This window comes from Anthonomus grandis, chromosome 10 (genome assembly GCF_022605725.1).
Source record: "Anthonomus grandis grandis chromosome 10, icAntGran1.3, whole genome shotgun sequence".
NCBI classification, from domain to species: domain Eukaryota; kingdom Metazoa; phylum Arthropoda; class Insecta; order Coleoptera; family Curculionidae; genus Anthonomus; species Anthonomus grandis.
In genome coordinates, this window is record NC_065555.1 from 9352290 (window position 1) to 9374428 (window position 22139).

Consider the following 22139-nt stretch of genomic DNA (forward strand, 5'->3'; position numbering starts at 1 on the left):
TATAGTACATGACAAATACACATACAAACTATTTGTATTAAACAACAACCCCAAGTTTATTTAAAATTATTGTATTTAATTTTGTTTATTCGTCTGTTTATTCACGGAAAACATTTGCATTATCATGTGGTAATTACATAATACCTAATTATCAAATTGTCAAATAGAGGGTGTTAAATATACTTAATAATATAGAAAGAATCGCAGATAAGAGTCGAAATTACAATTCGATGGCATGTAGATTTACAGCCAAGGTTACGACAAATTTAACACCAGACGGAACTTTTTAAAGTCTGACGTTTAATTTCAAATTAAACATCTGAATGTCTGATTGATATTTTAATTAGGGTTTTAGAGTCAAGTCAATCCTGAAGAGCTTTCTATTTAAACTTTTGCCCAATCTTCTAAACAATCGAATGCACACAGCTGTCTAATTTGTCTAAAGTCATTCAAAATTTATAAATGAAGGATTTGGAAAAAAAATTTAGATTTCTAAACAATACTTGTAAGATGCTCTCAGGCAAATTAAGAGTAATAAAAGGTAAATAGATACAACAAGACACAAAGCTGTACTTCATGAACTGTTACTTCGAAGTGGGTCATTGAAATAAATATGAGTAGAACCCTAAAGAAACCCAACTTATTTCAAATGTTTACAATTGCCCATTTAACCTCTTCAAAGATTCATTTATCTCATTTTCTCAAAATCTAAGGTTAGGAACGAGATTTTTAAAAGCATTTTCACTGGCTTCTTTAAATGTTCGTTGGCTACTGTTTCATAAAGAAAAAATAATATCATTCCATTTTAATTTAATTAACTACTATATTTTACTCAAAAATAACACAATATGTCTAAAGCATTTAATTATGAAAATCACTTAAGAGTTTGATTTTAGGACTTACCTTAGATTTGCTTCTAGATAAACGACTTGGACGATGAATGAGCTCCATAAATTTTATTATTATGAGCTCATTCATCTTAAGGAACTTATAATTATAGATTCGCTTGGTTTCAACCAAACTTGGGGATTAAGTGTCACTTTCCTGTAATAACAGTGATTGATGAGATTTTTGGAAGTACTAAAAGTTGTAAATAAGTACTAAATATTATTATAATTCATAGCAAATTTTACATTCACTAAATAGCTGCTCTCAACAAATCCCTGTTATCTATTAAAGCTTTTGAGGCAAAAATTGATTGACTTTTAGTACTACATATAGTTTATTATTCATTATTTGCCTCTTAGTTTAGGTATAGTATACCCTTCTGGAGAGTTCATCCGTTATCTCGTCTTTATCACTACCAAAAATTATGTTTATAAAAAATATTATTATTTATAGAGGTCGGAAAATGTACATTTTACCAATAAATTGCTTTTATGTGTGTCTTATTCTATTGGAATAAGCTGGTGGCTGGTGTTTAGTGTCATTGATAAAATTTAGTTAGGTACACCCTATCCACTACCATTTAATAACAAAAAATTATTTCTTTTATTGATTTGGCTACTGGGTATTAATTTTTTTTAAAGATTATTGCAAGTTCCAAATACATTTGATTTGTATATAAATAGTAAATCAATATACTTGTATTACCTAATATAATCTTTATTATATTCATTAAAATTTTTTATAAATATGCTTAATAACTTTTATTTTGTGTCCAAAAATATAATAAAAACATCAAAGAATGCAAAAAATAAGCAACTACACGAACTCAATAAAATTTCTAAAATAGTTTATGGTTATGCATTTTTTATTTTAAATATGCTGGAGTTTTGCGCAAGTGTTAACATGAAAATGCTTTTATTTTTATATTTATTGTTTTAGTATTATTACATCCTAGTATTATCACATATGCTTTTAAGGATATACATTAATTGTTTGTTACTCAATTGGTGAAAAATAATATTAATTTAAAATAAATACAACATCTATACGTAACGATGATGTCAAAAGTTGGAATAATTTCATTACAATTGTTACCTAGGAGATTGTAGAGAAACTTGATCTTGTGATATCATGTTGCACTTAACTAGGAGAAACAAACTAATTTTACAATATTTTTAGCAAATAAAAGTTAATAGTAAATATTAGTTAAATAAATCTTATGAACTAGGGTATCAATCCAGAGCAAAAGTAGAGCTATAGAAACTCTACATCCTTTTATGATTTTGGATTACTGAAGCACAAACTGCTGTAATGAAGATCATTTTGACCGTCTTATCATTAAAAAGGACGTGATTTGGTTAAAGGATATTAAACTTTTTAAGGTTATCGCGTTTCACATACATGAAATTTGCATCTAAATAAGTAAACTTATAATTTTAACATGCATTGCCTAATATATTCTTTATTATAATCATTAAAAAAATTTATAAGTATAGACAATACGTTCTACAATATATTTAGAAGTAGTGTTTGAGATGCACCATACGTCCACTTCAGAATAACTAATACTATTGTAATTAATCAGAAAATTTCCATAGTAGAGAGTGATACAATAATTACAAAAAACAATAACAACAATTTGTTTCTACCCCGGCTTAATTCGAAAATTATTCGTATTAAATTTATTAATACGAAAGTGTGGTACTAATAAATTAAAGATGAATAATTCACATTAGCAGTAGCTGCTCATCAGAGACACTTAGCATCCTAAGAAATGTCCCATATTTATTTACATATATTTTTGAATACAGAATGTTTCAGAACTATGGGATCAAACTTCTGGGGGTTATTCAGTGCAACATTAGAAAATATTTGAGTATAGAAACCCATGTCCGGAAAAGTGTTACTACGGCACTACGACCCTAAGAAGTCGTTAAAATTTAGAACGACGATTAATTGCTTAAATAGGATTTAATGCATTTAATTTTTGCCTTTTGTACATTATATCATCATAATAATTGTTCAAACTGTCTTCCTTGACATTTTCCTTGGACTTGACTAAAAATTTAATACCCGTTTTGATTTCAAATGTTGCTATAGTTCATCCAGTTAAATCTTGTGCTGTTTCTACTGGAGTTTCGTACACCAAAAACTTTATAATATGTCCTCACAGGAAAAAATCCAACAAACTTAAATCGGGTGTCCTAGGAGGCCAAGAAACTGCTCCACTGTTATCGTTTTTAAAGATAACAATACACAAAAGCCGATAAATTATTTAAAATCATCAGCTATAAAATTTTAAAAAATTGACATTGACATCTTGAACAATTGTTATCATGTATAAAAGGCAAAAATTAAATGCATTAAATTCATTTAGGCAATTTATCGTCTTTCTACATTTAAACGTGTCGTAGGGCCGTACTGATACTTTTCTAGACATGAATCCCTATACTCAAATTTTTTCTACTTTTGCATTATATAACCTCTAGAAGTTTGATCTCATAGTTTTGAAACACCCTGTAGAAACAGATTAATGTAACCATTTTTTCTCATTCTATCACAATCCACCCTTAATAACTTTCTTAAAAAAAAAAAAAAAAAAAAAAAAAAATCACGTCAAATTAGATATACAGGGGGACGTTTAATTATGCATTTACTGAAGTTCTGTCAATCACCTCCAGCTAACCTTACTTTAATATGTCAAACGGGAACTCCCATCGTGTGATACATCATAGTAAGCAGCGTAAAATTCTGTATTCAACGGTACCAAAAAAAAAATGAAATCGGTAAATGTTTAAGCAAATAGTTAGCGAAAATGCCATAAATACGTATTAGAATTGATACGAAAATTTGAAGAGACCAGATCGATTTGCAATAAAAAAAAATATGAAAATAGAGTTGGCGATGAAGCATGCCAAGTTGAAGTACTAGGACAATTTGCTATGAATCCAACTTTATTCATACCAAAGGCCTCAAAACTAACAAATATTTCCACTGGTTCCGTACATAAAGTTTAAAAAAAAAATATGTTCTTTCCTTATAAAATTCATATTCTTCATGAACCCGGAGAAGATGACTTTGATAGGAGAATTCAATTTTGTGAAGTGATGTGCCAGCGAATTGACGACGATCCCCATTTATTGAAGAACATTTGCTTCAGTGACGAATCGACCTTTTTTTTAAATGGCTTGGTGTACAGACATAACTGTAGATACTGGGATAATGAAAATCCGCATGTTTTTCGGGAAGACCATACCCAATATCCCCAAAAAATTAATGTTTGGGCAGGAATTTATTGGAATGAAATAATCGGGCCATTTTCAAGAAAATTTGACTGGCGAAATTTATTTAAACCTTTTAGAAAATGCAATATACCCTTCCATCATCCAATCTATGAAAAATCAAGTAGATCAACATGGTGCTATATTATTGAATGAAAATAATATACATTTTAAGCAGGATGGAGCTCCCGCGCACTACACTTTAGTAGTTCGAGAGTGGCTTGATCAACATTTTCGAGAAAAGTGAATTGGCAGACGTGGTGCAATCGAATGGCCTGCGCGGTCTCCAAACCTAACCTCACTAGACTTTTTTCTTTGGGGCTACTTAAAAAGCAAAGTTTATAAAACCCCACCTGAGAGTATTGAGAATTTAAAAAATAGAATATTTCAAGAATGCAAAGAAATTAGCGGGCAGATCCTTGCCAATGTTCGTAAGGAGTTTGAAAATAGGCTTTTTTATTGTCTTGCTAATAACGGCGCGCATTTTGAACATTTAATAAAATAAATTTGTTTAACTTATTAAATTTGTTTTTCTACCCTACCGATTTACACTTTAATTCCTTCTTGGTCAATCAATTTTATTTTTTTTTACAACCATTGATAGCATAATGAATGCTCTTTAAAATAATGTATCACACCATAGGGTAGCCATTTGACATACCATAGTTTGGCGTAAATTAAATATTCAATATTTCTAGACATTTTCGCTAACTATTTGCTTGCACATTTACCGATTTCATTTTTCTGGTACCGTTGAATAGAGAATTTTACGGTCCTTACTATGATGTATCACACGATGAGGGTTCCTATTTGACATATTAAAGTGAGGTTAGCTGGAGGTGAGGAGGTGATTGACAGAACTTCAGTAAATGCATAATTAAACGTCCCCCGTTTATATATAAACGTGTATATATAATTTGACGTATTTTTTTTTTTTTTTTTTTGTTATTAAGGATGGATCGTTTTGAAATGAAAGCACTGTATACCCTTCAAGAAACCGTCAACATAGAACGATCGAAAATTTCTTTTATATAAAAATATTGGCCGTGAAAACTTCCTTTTGCTGTTAACTGTTATAAAAAAGTAAAACAAATATATTCCCTCGAACCATGGCATCCCTCCGCCATTTTGAAGCTTTGCAAAATGAGCTAGGGATCACAGAAAAGCTCAGTACGGTATAGTAGTAGAAACTCATAACTCGTCTATATTAATCTAAAAAAAGCTATTTAATAGTTTTGTTCCACTAGACCAATGTATATGGTTATTTCCAGCAGAAATTCGTTTCATAAAAATAAATCTATACAAAATTTGATAAAAGGCTACTCTACTAGATACTTCTAGCAAAAAGAAACTTCTTAGTAAGACGTTGCTCTGATGGTTAAATTTAAAGGTTCTGTACCTGTGCTTGGGAAATTTAAAACCTTGATACCTAAATGAGTAAAAAAGTAGAGCAAGGAGACCACTGGAAGTACGAGAGCAGATCAAAAGATTCTCAGCAATTCATCTTCATGTCGTGATTTTCTTTTTATTATGAAGCGAAGTAAACAACTTTAAAAGATTGATAAATAGACATTTGCGGGACGTATGACGAGTTTGCTGTCAGTTACCAACAAACGCAACTGCGCGGTTTTTTCTATGGCTCGTCCGGAACGTATGCGTCGTAGCCCAAATAATTTTTTATGCAGATTAGTAGCTACTATAAATCTTAGATAGATATACTACACTACACGTATTATCTTTGTTGACTATTTTAAAAAGTCGATTACTGTATTATATAATACGTCAATATTAGTGTAGTTAAATGAGAAAATAATAGAAAATAAAACAATAAAAAAAGTTGACTATCATAGGGTCATAGGATCGTCAATTAACTGAGTCTAAATCACTATTATGTGAGGTGAAAAAAGTGGCGACGAAAAGGCATCATTTAATTTATATTATTTTAAAATGTAACTAGAGAACAGAGGAAATGACTTGCTATTCGCATTCTAATAGATAATTTATATTTAAATTTATCTATATAAAAATTCTAGTTACAGTAAAAACCGAAGTGCATTACTGATTGGTTTATCTGTGCATCTATATATATATATTAGGCGACGCAATAATTTTCTCGTTAACAATCGATTTATAACAAATGATTAATAACAGTTTTTCTAGAAAAAATTGAGAGGCACTCGAGAAAATTCGTTTCAAAAAAACATTTCAAAAAATGTTAGTCATTTGTAAAAAGTAACATGATGATTTACACACAAATTTTTAATGAATCGTTTTATGCAGTGCCTTCCAGGTCAATAAAGCCATGCATAGGTAGCTTCTTGAACTAACCTTAATATTACCGAGCTGATACTGCCCAGTTGGAGCCATGAAACTTATTACTTAAAAAAAGATGTTAGCACGGAAAATTAAATGATTAAAGCGTAAGTTTGTCAGGAGAGTTCGTAAGTCAGGAAGTAAAAAAATTTAAAGTAGCACTTATCAACACGTCTTTCTGCTTATTGACTTTTTTAGGGCAGGGCAATCAAAAAACCAGAGGAAAAGAAAAATTCCATAAGGGATCACAAACAGGAGAGAACAATTAATCAGCTCATGCTTATGGAAATGTTATATTAATTGCTCGTCTTTGGTATATGGTATCATTCAAAACTTTAGACATAGGAACTAACTAAAATAAAGCAATACTAATAAATTATCTTTATTAAAGTATCATTTCATTAATTAAATTACGAGCAACTACTAACGAAATATTTAATATTTTAAATTTAGACGAACTCAATTTGCATTATTTAATTATTAATAAACGCATTTCACAGTTTTTGTATTAGCATTTTTTAAGATTGAAGAAGTATTAAGCGTACAAGCTTTGAAAGAGCAATTTGAGACTTCGCGACTAGATATTAAACTGACTTTTTAAATTAGGTTAGGTATATTTAAAACTTGTAATGTTAAAAAACAGAACTATATAAAACACATTAAAGACGTCTTAAAATTCCTTATTTTAATTAAGAGACTTTTGTGAAGTGTGTTTTATTGTTCTATTTCTGATGAATGCCATAACAGTAACCAAAATGCAAAAGTAACAATAGTTTAAAGATGGCATTTTTTCGCAGGAAGAACGACAACGTTGCGTAACCTTTATAGTTCCACTCCTTTGCTACGTATGGACTTATACAATACAATACAATATATTACGGAAATTTTCACAAATACACAATCCAAATTATAGACACAACTTAAAAGTTATAATATAATTCATAGTACTAACTATAGCTATTTTAACAAAAATTAATGTGATTCCTATTTTTCATATTATCTCAATTAAATAATCAATCCATTAGAATGAAACGAAAAATTTTACTAGACCACAAATTAGGCCTGTATTCAAAATTGTTCATTTCCTACATTGATACAAAGACAAAAAAAGTTTTTGTTTTCCTTGTAAGTAAATAAATATGTTATTCTACTATAAAGAGTAGAGGAGCGGAGGAGGCACAAGCAATACCTAGGAGGAAATTAAAAATTCAAACAAAATTGCAAAATAATCGACTTTCGGAGGATTATAATTTATGACAAATGGCAACTACGTAAACTGATAATCAAAAATAATTAAGAAATGCACTTTAATTTACTTTATCAACAACTTTTTAAAACTATTATAATTTCGTGTAATAAACTGTGTTAGTTCAATATTTAAATTTTTTTGGTTATTACTTTATTAATTGTAGGATACTGGATATTTTTATATAGAATTATCTTTAAGAATCTGTCTTGGCACACTTTTAAAATCTGCAATGCAGTTTCGCGAAGACCACCCCAAATTGGTACTTAAAATAGACTTAACAGTATCTATCTTAATAACAGTATCTTAAAATAGACTCTACAAGGGAATTATTTTTAACTATTTTTATTATTTTTCCATTTAGAATGTTTCGAAGCTGATAAAATTTGTAATATAGTTTTCGAAGTTTTTTCACCGTTTCGATAGCATGCTCATTCCGCTAGAATGAGCATGCTAGAGCACCAAGATGTTGATCAATATATAAGCCTAAATATTTAATTTTATCAGTTTTCTGTATACTTGGACAGGTACAAGAAGTATTTAATAAATTACAGGTTGTGGCATGAATTTTAATATCAGATTGTTCGGGTTGATCGGCAGTCGTTAATGAAAATGCTATAAATTTAGTTTTTACAACGTTTAGGCTTATTTTATTGCTACTTGTGCATTAATATAAACAAAAAATAAAACTGGTCCCAGGACTGTGCCTTAGGTACTCCAGTGTTAAAGACCGTTCCGCTACTTAGTGTATCATTACATCGCACTTTTTGGATACGATTTTCCAAATATGATTTAAAAAGATCTAACACACGGCCTCTCACCCCAATACGGTTCAGTTTTCTTAATAGCAAGGAGTGAGAGACCGTGTCGAATGCTTTAGCAAAATCCATATAGATTGTGATGCATTTTTTATTTTGCTGCATTTTAGATAGTATATCCCGGAACCAACAAAACCCAGCATCTTCAGTGCTTCTGTTTTGCCTGAACCCAAACTGTTTACTATAAATGAGATTTTGTGACTCAGAAAAATCCACGAGGCGGGCTATTATACGGCTTATACACTACAATTTTAAAATTACTGATGCTGAGTGTATGAAGAACCACCTAAATCAGTGTTTATTGTCTCCAAAACAATTTAATTTATAATGCAGGATTTTGCGAGTATCACAATAGTCGATAAGAAGCGGGGTACAAAACCTAACATCTTACAATGACTTAAGTTGAAGAGGAGCTTAAAGTTGAAAGAGGAGTACAGGAATGGTTAGGCAAATTAAATTATGCTGCGATCTAGGATAAATTGGACTGGACTAAAGTAAGCATGCGGATCCATCCGGAATACTCGGATTAGCTCTTTTACCCACATGACCTGAACCCTTCTAAAAAAATTAATAAAAGGCAAGTCTCTTACTACCTACTTAGATGATTGGACATGGCCAAAAACTTAGGTTAATTAGATGCAGTTAAACTGAAGATCTTTTGCTAAGCCTCTCTATAACTAATTTGGCTCTTAGGATCTTTATTCTTATCAAAGGAGGAATTATGTAACTTGAACTGAAAAGGATGAATAAGGTTGGTCAATCAATGGACGCAGATCCTCTTAGCATTACTATTAATATTACTACTAGTACTTATTACTAGAGAACTTCATGTAGGACTATTGCAAGAGTTATATTGATTAATTTACCATAACTAAAGTTTCTTTTCTTTCTTATTCTTTCATTCTTATTCTCTTATTCTTTCTAAAGTTTTCTTTCTTATTTCTTCTACTTTTTGTTTTAGTTGTTTGGAATTAGATTTTACGGCTTCTGCTTTAGAAATTAATTACTAAACTACTCCTCAATTTATATTTTAAGGTATTATTTTATGTTTAGTAGTCAGGCTTTGTTAAGGACGATCTATTTTAGAGTTATCTAAAATAGATCGTCGAATATCCTATTTTAGAGCTCAATCTAAAGCTCCTCCTGAACTGCTTAACAGAGGCAACTTCTCATATTAAAAGAGGCAACCTTTAAAAAATGTTCGACCCTAATATATAAAGTATAACAGTTTTATTTTAAAATTGCCTTGTCATTCTAGTTATGACCTCTTTAGTTTAAAATACTGATACAATTTTAAAAAAATATATTTTTACTATAAAAAGATATATAAAATAACGTCGACAAGACTCTCTTCGATATTAATTTTTTATAAAGCGAAACCATTTTTTCCTGCATAATAAATAGCAATGCAGGTACAAGTGCAAATCAGTAGGTACTGACTAGATAAGCACCATAACAGAATCCCATATGACAAGTAATAAAACATAGACTGATCCTGCTATGTTCTTACTTAAATCAGCTCCTAGAACATGCCTGATAGCAAAACATTCAGAGGCCAGTTTTTTACTTATTTTAAAAATATGGTGATTAAACTCCCATGTACTATGAATATGAACTCCCAAAGATCTATTTTTCACTTGGCTTATCAGGGGATCACTATTAAAATTCACATTTTGCAGGTCATATTTAAAACCTAAGAAATGTTTTATTAATATTAAAGCAAAGGCAATTGGCATTACACTTATTCTTAATTTTTAACCCATCTTCAGATATTACAAATGTTTATATCTTTATAATGCCAGATGATTGAAGTGTCTCTGCAAACAAAGTACACGATCCAATATCCTTAGACGTACTAGATCATTAATATAAATTGAAAAACATAAAGTTAATGTCCAAAAAGAATATCGTACTCCCGAACAGATAACCGATTGACCTAGGTCTCAAACCTTCATAATATACTCCCTCTAAAACAGTACTATTCATGCTTCCTCAGCGGAATTTCATGAACCACTTAGTCTAACGCCTTCGATAGATCAAAGAACAATGTCGCAATCGCATTATCATTATTAAGTCTATAAATAGATGTTGTTAAGGAAATCAAAGCATCCTTTTGCGGTCGAAAGCCCAACTGCTTGTGAGCAATTGATTTGAATCCGGTCAGAAAATCCCATATTTATCACTTTTCGATAAGCTTTGACAATGTCGACAAAAGGGAAATTGGGCTGAAATTTGGCGGAACATTTATATCACCTTCTTTGCAAACGGGAATAATAAGTGACGATTTTAAACATCCAGGAAAAGAGCCCCTATATGTACTGGGTATTTTCATTAAAAATCAAAATAGAACCATCTGTAAAATAGTGAGTCTTCATTAAAAAGAAATACATTGACATCAATATCTACTTCACTTAAATGTTCAACTTAATTATGAAGGTCATTTATCATGTTCCTCTTTTTGGTTATTTTCGTAGTTTTTAGTTTTGTTTTTGAAATATGATATTTTTGCTTTTTATATAAATTACGATAATATAATAGGCTAAGAACCAATCTATCCAAAGAAATCTTCTTTCTAAAACAAGAGCGCCTAAGAGAAATAATAATGACACTAACTATTTTATCAATTTACTTTATAGTTTTAAACTTTGAAAACGGAGATAACTAACTGGTGCAGGAGACAGATTGCTAAACGATAAACGAGTCTCGCGCGTCGTTAAGGAAATTGAATGTCGCACGCACCGCTCCTCTAAATGGAGCCTCATTTTCGACTACTTGATTCCCCCATTCTCAATTTGTTTTCTCTTCTCGCACTTTAGGCTCCTTGCGGAAATCAGACACAGGTATATGGCTGTAAATGCAAGATCCTTGGAGGGTTAAATCTCTTATTCACGGCAACATACCGAATTAGACGCTTAAGTTCATGTTATTTCGTTTATTATGTATGACGTATTATGTCGCGTTTAAATGGCAATTAGATAATCTTTCATTTAGAAACATGTTAAGTATTTATTTCTTCTTAGTGATTATTACTTTTTAACTTAAAGGGATATTAAGTTAATATCTAAGAAACGTTTAACCACAAAATCAGTAATATTAAAAAGAAATACTTATATGCACAAATAGTCAGAAAATATCAAATCTACTCATTTAAGTTTATTTTTAAATTTTAAATTTTAAAGAGTAACTATAAAGCTCCAGCAGGTTTGGCATTGGGTCCCAACTACAACATTGGACCACATTAGTTTAGGGACATATAAAATATGTTGAGTAGTAAAACCTGAAATATAAGTTCTTAAGGATATTCTTTCAAGGTAAAAAAAATCTTTATTGTGAGACATTTTGCAATTTAAGGATGATTTACTTGTGAGTCCGCACGTCAATAACTTGAGATAAGCAAGGCTTTAAAAATGAAATATCAATTAACTAAGTATTACAACAGCATATAAAAATTTCAGGTAGCATGACTTTGCACAACTTGAAAAGTGGTTTTAGAGTAGTTTAAAGTATTTTGTAAATAAATAAAAATGGTTACAATAAGTGAAGAAAACAGATCTGTAAATTAAAAAGTATCTACTCTATTTCTTATTATTGTAAAGGAAGTGTAAAGTAGAAGCCCAACAGAGGTCAAACCAAAATAAACGAGATATCAAGTTCTTTTTAATGAAACCGTGATCTTAGTTTTATGAGCACCAATATATTTTTTTAGAGACTTATCCTTCGTATGATCGATTTAAATTATAGATACGCTGAGAATAATCCTGAGTATTTAAGCCTAAGAAATGTCAGCAATTTTAAGTAACGACTATTAAAAAATTCATTTATTGGTCCTAATATACGTCTTTTCACAAGTCAAATTAAATAGGGTCTGAACTGAGTGATTCTAATTGCTAAGCTTAAGTCAATATAATAATTACTCTGTATAGAATTTTCATTCCAAAACCACCCTTAATAACTTCTTAAAAAAAACAACAATTTACGTATACAGGGGGGCGTTTAACTTTATATTTGACAAAATTCTGTCAATCACCTCATTTTGAAATATCAAATGGGAACCCCCATTAAAATGTCTATTCACCAGTGCTAAAAAAATTCGTTCACGTACCATCGAATAGTAACCAAAAATGTCTGAAAATAATGCATATTTTATTGACCTCAAACTTTTGCATTTGATACGGCTACCCTAATAGTAATACACCATTTTAAAGGACATACAATCTTCTACCTAACCAAACCAAAAAAAAACAAAATAAATTGACGTATAGGCAAATAGTAAGCAAAAATGTATGGTATTAGAAGACGATTTATCAACTTAACTTTACAACCTCATCACACATTATTTTAAATGACAAAAAATTTTCCATCTTACTTCGCCAAAAAAAAAATGATACCAGTTAAAGCGATTTACCAGTACGAATGTATGGTAATAAATATTTTATTAAGTCCAAATATTTTTGTGTTGATGGATGTTGGAATAATAATTTGTATTTCCAACAGGATGGAGCTCTTCAGCACTACGTTTTGACAGTTCGAGTGTAGCTTAATAAACAGTTTCCAAGGATCTGAATTGTCAGAGCATGGAATGGCCCGCACGATCGCCAGACCTAACACCACTAGATTTTTTCCTTTGGGGATATATAAAAACAAAGTCTATAAAATCCCAACTAAAAATATTAATGACTTATAGAATCGAATTACTCGCAAAATTAGAGATGTTAGCGAAAAAACACTCAATGTTCGTAAGGAATTTCAAGTTGCTTATTAATTGCTTATTTTAGTTTAATTATATTATATAAATATGTGATTAGATTGTTTATTTTTTAAACACCTTTTTACATTCTTAGTGTTTAAAGGTCTATAAACTTAAATTTTTTATACATTTATACACAGTTGGGTGGTAGATTGTATGCCCTTTAACATCGAATGTCACACTATAGGATAGCCATTTGACATACCAAAGTATGATGATGTCGATAAAATATTATTACAAGACGCTCTAGCTCACTATTCGCTGGTACGTCAGCCGAACATTTTAATGGTTTTTGACAGAACTCTATCAAATATAAAATTAAACGTCCTCCTGTATATATATTTAAATTGACGTGTTTTTTCTTCTTTAATAAGTTATTAAGGTTGTTTTATCTTAAAATTAAAGCCTTGTATAATAAATCTTACAATTCCTAACAAATATATCCAGATAGAAGTTATTTAAGTTGTTTTGGTCATCGAATCTAAAAAAAACCTGAGAGCAAAAAAGAAAAAAAATGTTAAGAACCCTATAGTGAAATATATTTCTTTCTGTTCTCTGTAGCGCAAAGTCATTGAAATCGTACTTCCCATAAATGCGATGTTTCATGAATAAAAGTAGACCCCAACGATTAATGGATACAACGATTTCGAGATCTTGAAACGAGAATACTATTCCTTCTTTTTTTAAATTTTGGCTCTTATTATTCTAATGCAGATTTTGGAGGATTCTGACGATTTGAACTTTTTAATCCTGGAACTTTTAAAATATTTTCATAATTAAGCCATTAGGATATCCTTGCAATCATTTATATAATTGTCTAAAGAATTATCACTAGAATCATAGCCAATCTGGGTATCTGATTCATAATTCTCCGTTTAATGTCCTTCTCTTTACAGTCTTTCCCCTCAGACTTGGACAGAATTTAACTACATACATTTGTTTAATATTCTCTGTGAGCTTAGATATTACTTAATATAGATCATTTATTAGCGATACCGAAATTGAGATATTTTCAAAAAACCTGGCGATCTACTATTAATTTTTACTCAGTTCTAGTTAATCTGACCCAGGAGCATCGAATCAACTACCACAACAGAGATGTATATTGTGGTACGGTATATATTCAAGTGCAGAGTATGTAAGTGCAATGGTATAGAGTAAATAGAAAATTTACTTTTATTTTTTTAAATTTATTAAGTTAATGAAAAATCCGAAAGCACCCTAAGCTGCTAAATTAATACTAATAATTTTTCAGTGCCATACCTATCCTTATTTCTATGTATCTATAATAGTTTCTCTGTGTGCTATTTAAGATTTTGAATTCAAATTTAAATACTGAATTTTTGTTGACTCTAGAACAAGAGTAAGTTACTTATTCTTGCAGACTAGCTGAGTGATATGTATTACGCAGAATTAGATATATAACTCAATTTCATTCATTTCAATTATAAAATTCTGTATAAAAAGTTTGTGGGTGGAAAATTCAAAAAAGGGAAGAAGTTGTATTTAATTAATTTGATCTGATCTAAACACTCAAAGTTTTCTTTCTACGGTTTTTTAATCGCCTTTAGTCACTTTTACTCCCACAAATATGGGTAATTTCTGCTTCTTGGCATCTTGGATTAACATCAAGTAAACTTCCATGTTTGTTAGTTATAAATAGTATGATATGGGTTGTACGTATTTTATATTAATTTTGTTGCGCATATATAATGTATAACAAAAGGCGTCAAGAAAGTATAAGAATTCTGGTAAGCAGCTGATCAATTTAATGATACTTATGCGATGCTTTTTACTTGTTATCCATTTTCTATTGAAAATTAAAATATGCAAACCACTTATTGTTTATATAACATTCACAATATTAATACCCAACACACGTCAATTAATATTCATGCTCATTAATCTGTACTACATATTATGTGCAAATGACGATAATGTCTTGCTGTCGATCAATTCAAAATAGCGAATTAAATTGATTCACTAAATCTAATCGAAATATTTATCCAAAATAACATAATTATTTTTTTTTATTAGGTTTATTCCGATGGGGTTTACTCTTTTTTATTAATTTGTACATGTTTGTTTTGGCAGTAAATGATCTTAATAAGGACTGATTCTATATAAATGATTAATGTACACATTTATTCCTATATAAATGTCTCGTGCAAAGCCGCAAGCTGTTAATAAAGTGATCTGATTAATTATTCTAGGTGGGGTTTACTGATCTGATGCAAGAGTAAAAATAAATTTCTTGTAAGCTACTAAAAATATTTTTTTATATATTTAATTTGCTAAATGAAAAAGACAAGAAAAATAAATTATTTAGATTATTATGTTCTATTACTGCAAGACTTTTAGAATATTTCTATTTAAAATAAACAATAAATCCTATGATTAATACTATTTTGTTGATAATAAAAATGCGATAACAAAAGTATCTTTACAAGTAACACAATATATGAGGCGAAAAACATTTAATGAAATGTTTTTTCTAAAATTGTATTTTATTTATAAATAACCAGTTTTGCTGAATATTGGGAAAGAATAATTGACTACACCTCTGCAGAGTTTCCTTAAATGATTTTGATTATAGTTTAATTAATTTGTGAATCAAAATGAATGAGGTTTTACCGGAACCATCCTATGTTTATTTAATCACCGAATTTGGCTGCTGAGTGCACTCCAATCAAGATTTAAAATACTTTACACGTACTTAGATAAACGCTTGGTACACTTATATAATTTAATTTAGTTACTTTGTGTTGATCATAAAGTACCTATATATCTTTTATACATGGTGGTATAAAGTTGTAAAGGCGAAAAATTAATTTATGGACGACAAACATTTGAAGCAAAATATATCCATAGCTAATATGCTCGTAAAGTTCCTTCGCATTAGAGCGTAAAACATAATTATTATTGGCGAGGGTGACCGAAAATCCATCATTGATTTGTTATTTAACCCAGCAATTGGGCTCTACCTATTCCAATACAGCGTATTTTAATAAGACAGTTGATAATGACATCAGAATTAAAGCCTATAGGGACTATCATAATGCCCATGGCTTTGTCGAATAGAAAAAGCGGTAAATTTTTCAATGTACCTCATTTTCAGAAGAGGTAGATTTTAACCTTGGTAAATTTATTATAGAATTTTCATAAATTTGAGATATTATTAAAAAACCAAACACTCTTCAAATCGTCACTATCTGGATCGTATAGAAGGCTGTTATGGTTAATCGTGTTCACTATCGAAAGTTGATAACATGATTTTAGTAAGAATCCTTGAAAGATGTAGTGAACACCAAGCATCTCTGATTTTAATATGATCATAATTCAAATCGCATAATTTCATGTCACATTATTTGGTGTCCATTTACCGATATTTACTTGGGATGATTCAATCACTTTCAATCATTGACTCACAGTTACAAGCATAACTTGAGAACCGCTTAAGATATTTTCATAATTCCTCTACACCATTATAGAGGAAACCATGAGGATGGATAAAAACCTCCTGAAATCCATGTTACCCTCTCGAATTACTCTAGAACCTCCATTAACGTTCTAGGAACCAATTGAAAGCGAAAAGAAAAAAATCGGGTTCGTCTTGATGGTGCGCAAGGGCAACATACAACAGTACAAACAGTTCGAGGCGGAGACCGATTAAATACCGAAACTAAGTACCCTTGGGTAAATTGTCTTATAACTTTACCTCTAATAGGTTAAAGTGATTTATACTTGAAAAGATTCTTTAAAGTTTTTTTCTGCTTCTGCTAAAAAAATAAAAAATATCCATGCTCTGGACGCATTTTTATCCAGGTTTTAGAAAGACAGGTCAATAGTGCTAAGGGAAACTAAGTACTCTTGGGTAAATTTCTTTATAACTTTAGTTTTAGTGCTGAGATTGACTTGATTTTTATTTTAAAAGATTTTTTAAAGTTTTCTTCTGACTTTGATAAAAGAATAAAGAAAAACCATATACTAGACAAATCTGTATTTAGGTTTTAGAAAGTAAGGTATTGGGAACCAAGCTCTCTTGGTTAAATTGCTTTATAACTTCACTGCTAGTACTGAGATTAGCTTTATTTATATTTTAAGAGATTTTGTGGATTTTTTTTCAGCTTGTGTTGAAAAAGTAAAGAAAATCCATGCGCTGAAAGCATTTTTATCCAGGTTTTAGCAAGATAGGTCAAGGGTACCACGTGAAATTAAGTACATTTCGGTAAATGAATTTATAACTTTACTTCTTGTGCTCAGATTGAGTTGACTTTTATTTTAAAAGTGTGTGAATATATTTATATATTATTATATATATTAATAATATTTAAATATTCTTAAATTGCCTGATCTCCTTCCTATCAAATTTATGTAGATAGGAGTCCAACGTAAACTTTAAACAAAATCAAAATTGTATTATATTTGAATTTTTACATGACAACATAAACCAAACTTACTATTTTTTTACATTAACTTGCCTAATTTTTTTTTATTAGATCTGTTTCACTTCTTGAAACCACATGCATTTCAAAAACGGTTGCTCCTAGATACATCTAATAAATCGCATAAAAAGGATTAAGAAATTTTCACCAAAAATATTATACAAAATATTATTCGTTCAGAAATCGGCATTATTTAGGAAACTAGCTTAGTTAGCGTTCGATTTAGTTTTCATATTACAGAATTCTCTCTGTATTTTATTACAAATGAGATGGAATATAATGTTAATAAGTCCAATATGCAATTAGGCCAAATATTACCCCTCATCTTGAAATTTATTAGATTTAAAACGGTTCAAATAGTAATTACCCATTTCTCTTCCTCTATTTTGTTATTTATGATGGCTCTGATCACAATACGGTAATAGACTCGTATTGTAGTTTTACTGCGTCGACTTTTCAATAAAATGAAATCTATTTTAATTTAAATATAAATTTTTAATGATATGTCTTTTTGTTTTAATGTTTCTGTTTTAATTTAAATTAATCAAGGTATTCAGTATATTTATAATTTAACGGTTTTTTTTCCATGCAGAATATACATGCATTTTCTTTTACTTTAGTATCAAACATTTCCTACTTTACAGTTACATTTTTATAATTTATAATGTTAAAAGACCATATTGATATTAATCTACAAGAATATAAAATATATTCAAGATAAGTGAAGGTCGGTGTGAACTATATTTGTATATAAACCAGGGTGGTGGCTGCAGAGAACCACATTGTTCTGTTGCGTAAAGTTCTAGAACAACGGCAAATATGAACGGTTTGGTAAGTTTTATTTTTTATTTACCATTTTACACAAATTCAAATTTACAATTGTTTTGATATAATTGCAAAAATAATAGTAAAAAAACAGAAGAGCTTAGCATAGTTTTGTTGTTAAAAAATATTTTTTAAGCAATTAAGTGTTTTATTATAGACAAATCGTCTTTAAAAAATAAATTATTTTCATTTACATAATATACAAAAAAACTGGATGGCTACAACTGATTGTCGGCCATAAAAAATATTTTATGAATTTTAGGATCATTTATGGTCATCACATGAATCATCATTTTATAATGATTTTAAGTTATCAATATTAATTACTGTGAACCTAATATGTACCAAATAATAATAATAGCACTAGGTATAGTGTATTTATTTAAGTTTTCATCAAAAATACATTTTTAAATTAAGATTTTTAAAAAAATACACTCTTGGACAAAATTAAAATGTTTACTCGCGGTTTTATGATAATAAATTCCTATTTGAAATTATTAATGCAAATAAGTATATTTACATATGTAATCAGTTTTATTCTAAGTATTAAATATTTAACTTTGTTTGCATAACTAATTTCTAATATAATTTTGTTACTATAAAACTGCGATATGAGATGGATATAGAGTCCTATTTCTTTCCCTCTAACACATTTTCACATTTACCGTAATTTTACTTCTTTCAAACCTGTTATCTAAAGACAAAGCAAACATTTAAATATTCTGCAGTTATTGAGGCTAGTGTCTTACCTTTGCATAAGGTAGGTGATAGTATCATACCTTTAAATTTAAGGCTAATCTTTTGTATGTATTTTCAACCAATTTAAGCATTATAAGTTGAGGTTTCTATTTTTTTTGCGACTTCCTCTTTACGGAGTTAAAGGTTTTACTCTAACTTGGTTTGCTATATTCCCATGTAAAAATATGCAAAAAGTACAGATTGGAGAATTCCCTGATTCTATGATGTTCTGAGAGATTGGAAATCAAATGAGCAGTTTCTCAAGGATCAAATGATCAGTATTCTGTCCGTTACATCTCACTTACATTAATATAGTGGATATTCCCCTTGCACGACTTTCACTCTAGTGAATTAGAAATGGTAATAAATGATGAGTTGCTAGCCACTTGCGGCAGTATACAAATGTGAATCAGCTAGCATTAAGCATTACAAAAATAAACATATTGTTCTTTAAATATTAAATAAATACATAAAAAGAGCAAGTGCCTGGGATTATACATTGATAATAAATCGAAAGAGTAGAAAAAGTAGAGTAGTTTTCCAAGGCATTAATTATTTGGCTAGAAGTAAAGCACAACTTTGTCACTAATTATAAATAGCATATTAGCGTTTTACGTAATTAGTTTTATAGTATAAATAATATTATTATTATTTATTACAGCTCATCGTCACCCTTTGTTCCTTTGCTGTAGCCCTCGCCAATCCAGGTGGAGTTGGCTTGGCTGGCGGTTTAGGCTTGGGCGGTGGCTTAGGTTTGGCTGGAGGTTTGGGCTTGGCACATGGAGGTATTGCTGCTGGAGGTCTTGTTGCTCCAGGTGTAGCCGCTGGTGCTGTCTTAGCTCCTGGTGTATCTACTGGCGCCGTTTTGGCTCCAGCCACTTCTGCTGGTAAGTGATTTTTTAAAATCTTAGTTTCTTGTTGTTTATACAAAGCAATAATATTATCACGTTTCATGATTATGTCAATTCAACGTTAAAACCTATATAAGATAAAAATTTAAATACTCCTTATAAATAAAAGAAACAATTTTAGGTGCTATTGCAGCTGGACCCGCTCAAGCCGGTTCAATTGTTGCCGGACCTGCCTCTGCTGGTGCCATCTCCGCTGGTCCCGCCTCAGCTGGTGCCATTTCCGTAGGACCGGCTAGTGCCGGTGGTATCTCTGCTGGTATCGCTACCACTGGTGCCATCACTGCTGGTCTTGCCAGTCCAGGACTCATTGCCCCAGCTATTGCTGCACCTGCTGCCATCGCTGCTCCTGCTCTTGGCGTCGGTCTCGGTGGCGTTGGTGTTGGAGGCGTCGGTCTTGGCGGCGTTGGTCTTGGAGGCGTCGGTCTTGGTGGCGTTGGTCTTGGAGGCGTCGGTCTTGGTGCTGGTCTTGGTGCTGGTATGAAATTTGACAAAAAATTTTAATAAACTAAAAATTTAATCATTTTGTTATATTGCAGGTGTAATTACTAATGGAGGAGGCTCAATCGGAGTTAGTGGACATGGTGCTGTGGTTTCCGGACCCCCAACTGCTCCAGCAGCTATTGTAGGACCAGCTGGAGCTGTAAAAGCTGACGGTCTCTGGGGACCTACACTTGCTGGAGGTCTTGGACATAAAGGTCTCCTTCACTAAGTCTTAAGCTAACTTAGTGAAATAACTATAAATTTTGTTTTTGTCCATTGAGTTTTTTTATATATCTACAAGGTAGATCTTAATGCAGTTTTCTTGCATTGTTTGCGATACACCAGATATTTTTTGTAATGTATTAAAAAATAGATATATTTTTTACTTTTGATAACTAGTTTTTTATTAGTAGTGTGAAAGTAGAATCTTGCTGATTTCAAGAAGATTTCATATATTGTGTTGTTACAGTATTGAAAGTGTTGAAAATATTGAAATTTTATGCACTAGCGGGCGAAAGTAGTACCTCAAAACCTAAGCATAACTTTTTCGAAAAAAGGCCTAAATAAAAAGAGTCATAAAATTAAAATAATGTGATTTATGTTTTATGAAAATGTCTCGGAACTTTAAAACCGTAATATATGCAGGGGATATGCAGTTTTAATTAATTTTTCAAGGTATAATTTTTTTCCTAGGAATCCTTTGTAAGATTACTCTTTAGTTAGATTGCCGGTTTAAAAATATTTACTTGTGTTATTCCATGGAACCAGAAGCATGGTAGTTAGGCGAGCGGAATATACTTTTGATAAGATATCTCATAAATAATTAAATAAAAGAAGATCGATTCTAAACTACAAAAATTTTCCAATATTTTGGACCAATCTTATGTTATGGTGAATTTTTCGCGAAAATCCTTTACCCATAATGATTTTTTTATTAACAATTATAATAATTTACTTATCACTTATAACTACATGACTTTTATTTAGATGAATTTTAAAATATCAAGTTCTATTGCGTTTTACAAGCTGTTAAGATAACAACCATAACTATAAAAATACTGTATAGTTTCTCAGTTCAGTAAATCAACTTCAAGTAATGATTTTTAGTTGAAATATATCCACAGTAAAATACTTTTATAATAATATATAAATACTTTTATATTTTATACTTAAAAACAGATTTATCAAAATATCCCCGTAAGTATAAGAGATATTGTGGTTTACGTTTGTTAATATGACTTTGCGTAAAATAAAAAAAGCCCCAAAATTGAGCCCTAAGGAGCCCTAACTTTTAACCGAAGTTTTGTAAAACAGTGGTTGGGACTGTTTTACAAAACCTCTACCTTATTGTATTTCTAGATATATTTAAATATTTTTAACTTTCAAATCGATATTTTTGTTGGGCGCCAAAAAGGATAACTTATCATCATTTAATCGAAATTTTATC

At 30.3% G+C, this 22139-nt stretch overlaps 1 protein-coding gene across 2 annotated transcripts; it reads left to right on the top strand.

The window, feature by feature from the left end:
• The first annotated feature begins 18405 nt into the window (after window positions 1-18405).
• LOC126741397 (elastin-like) lies at window positions 18406-21087 on the top strand. 2 transcript variants are annotated; one of them, XM_050447791.1, is made up of 4 exons: window positions 18406-18569; window positions 19963-20188; window positions 20334-20687; window positions 20749-21087. In XM_050447791.1, the coding sequence occupies exons 1-4, from the start codon at window positions 18558-18560 to the stop codon at window positions 20919-20921; spliced, it is 765 nt and encodes a 254-aa protein (XP_050303748.1). In that variant the 5' UTR covers window positions 18406-18557; the 3' UTR covers window positions 20922-21087. The 2 variants fall into 2 exon arrangements, with proteins under 2 accessions (XP_050303748.1, XP_050303749.1); XM_050447792.1 differs by having other exon boundaries at window positions 20334-20675.
• Window positions 21088-22139: the final 1052 nt, after the last annotated feature.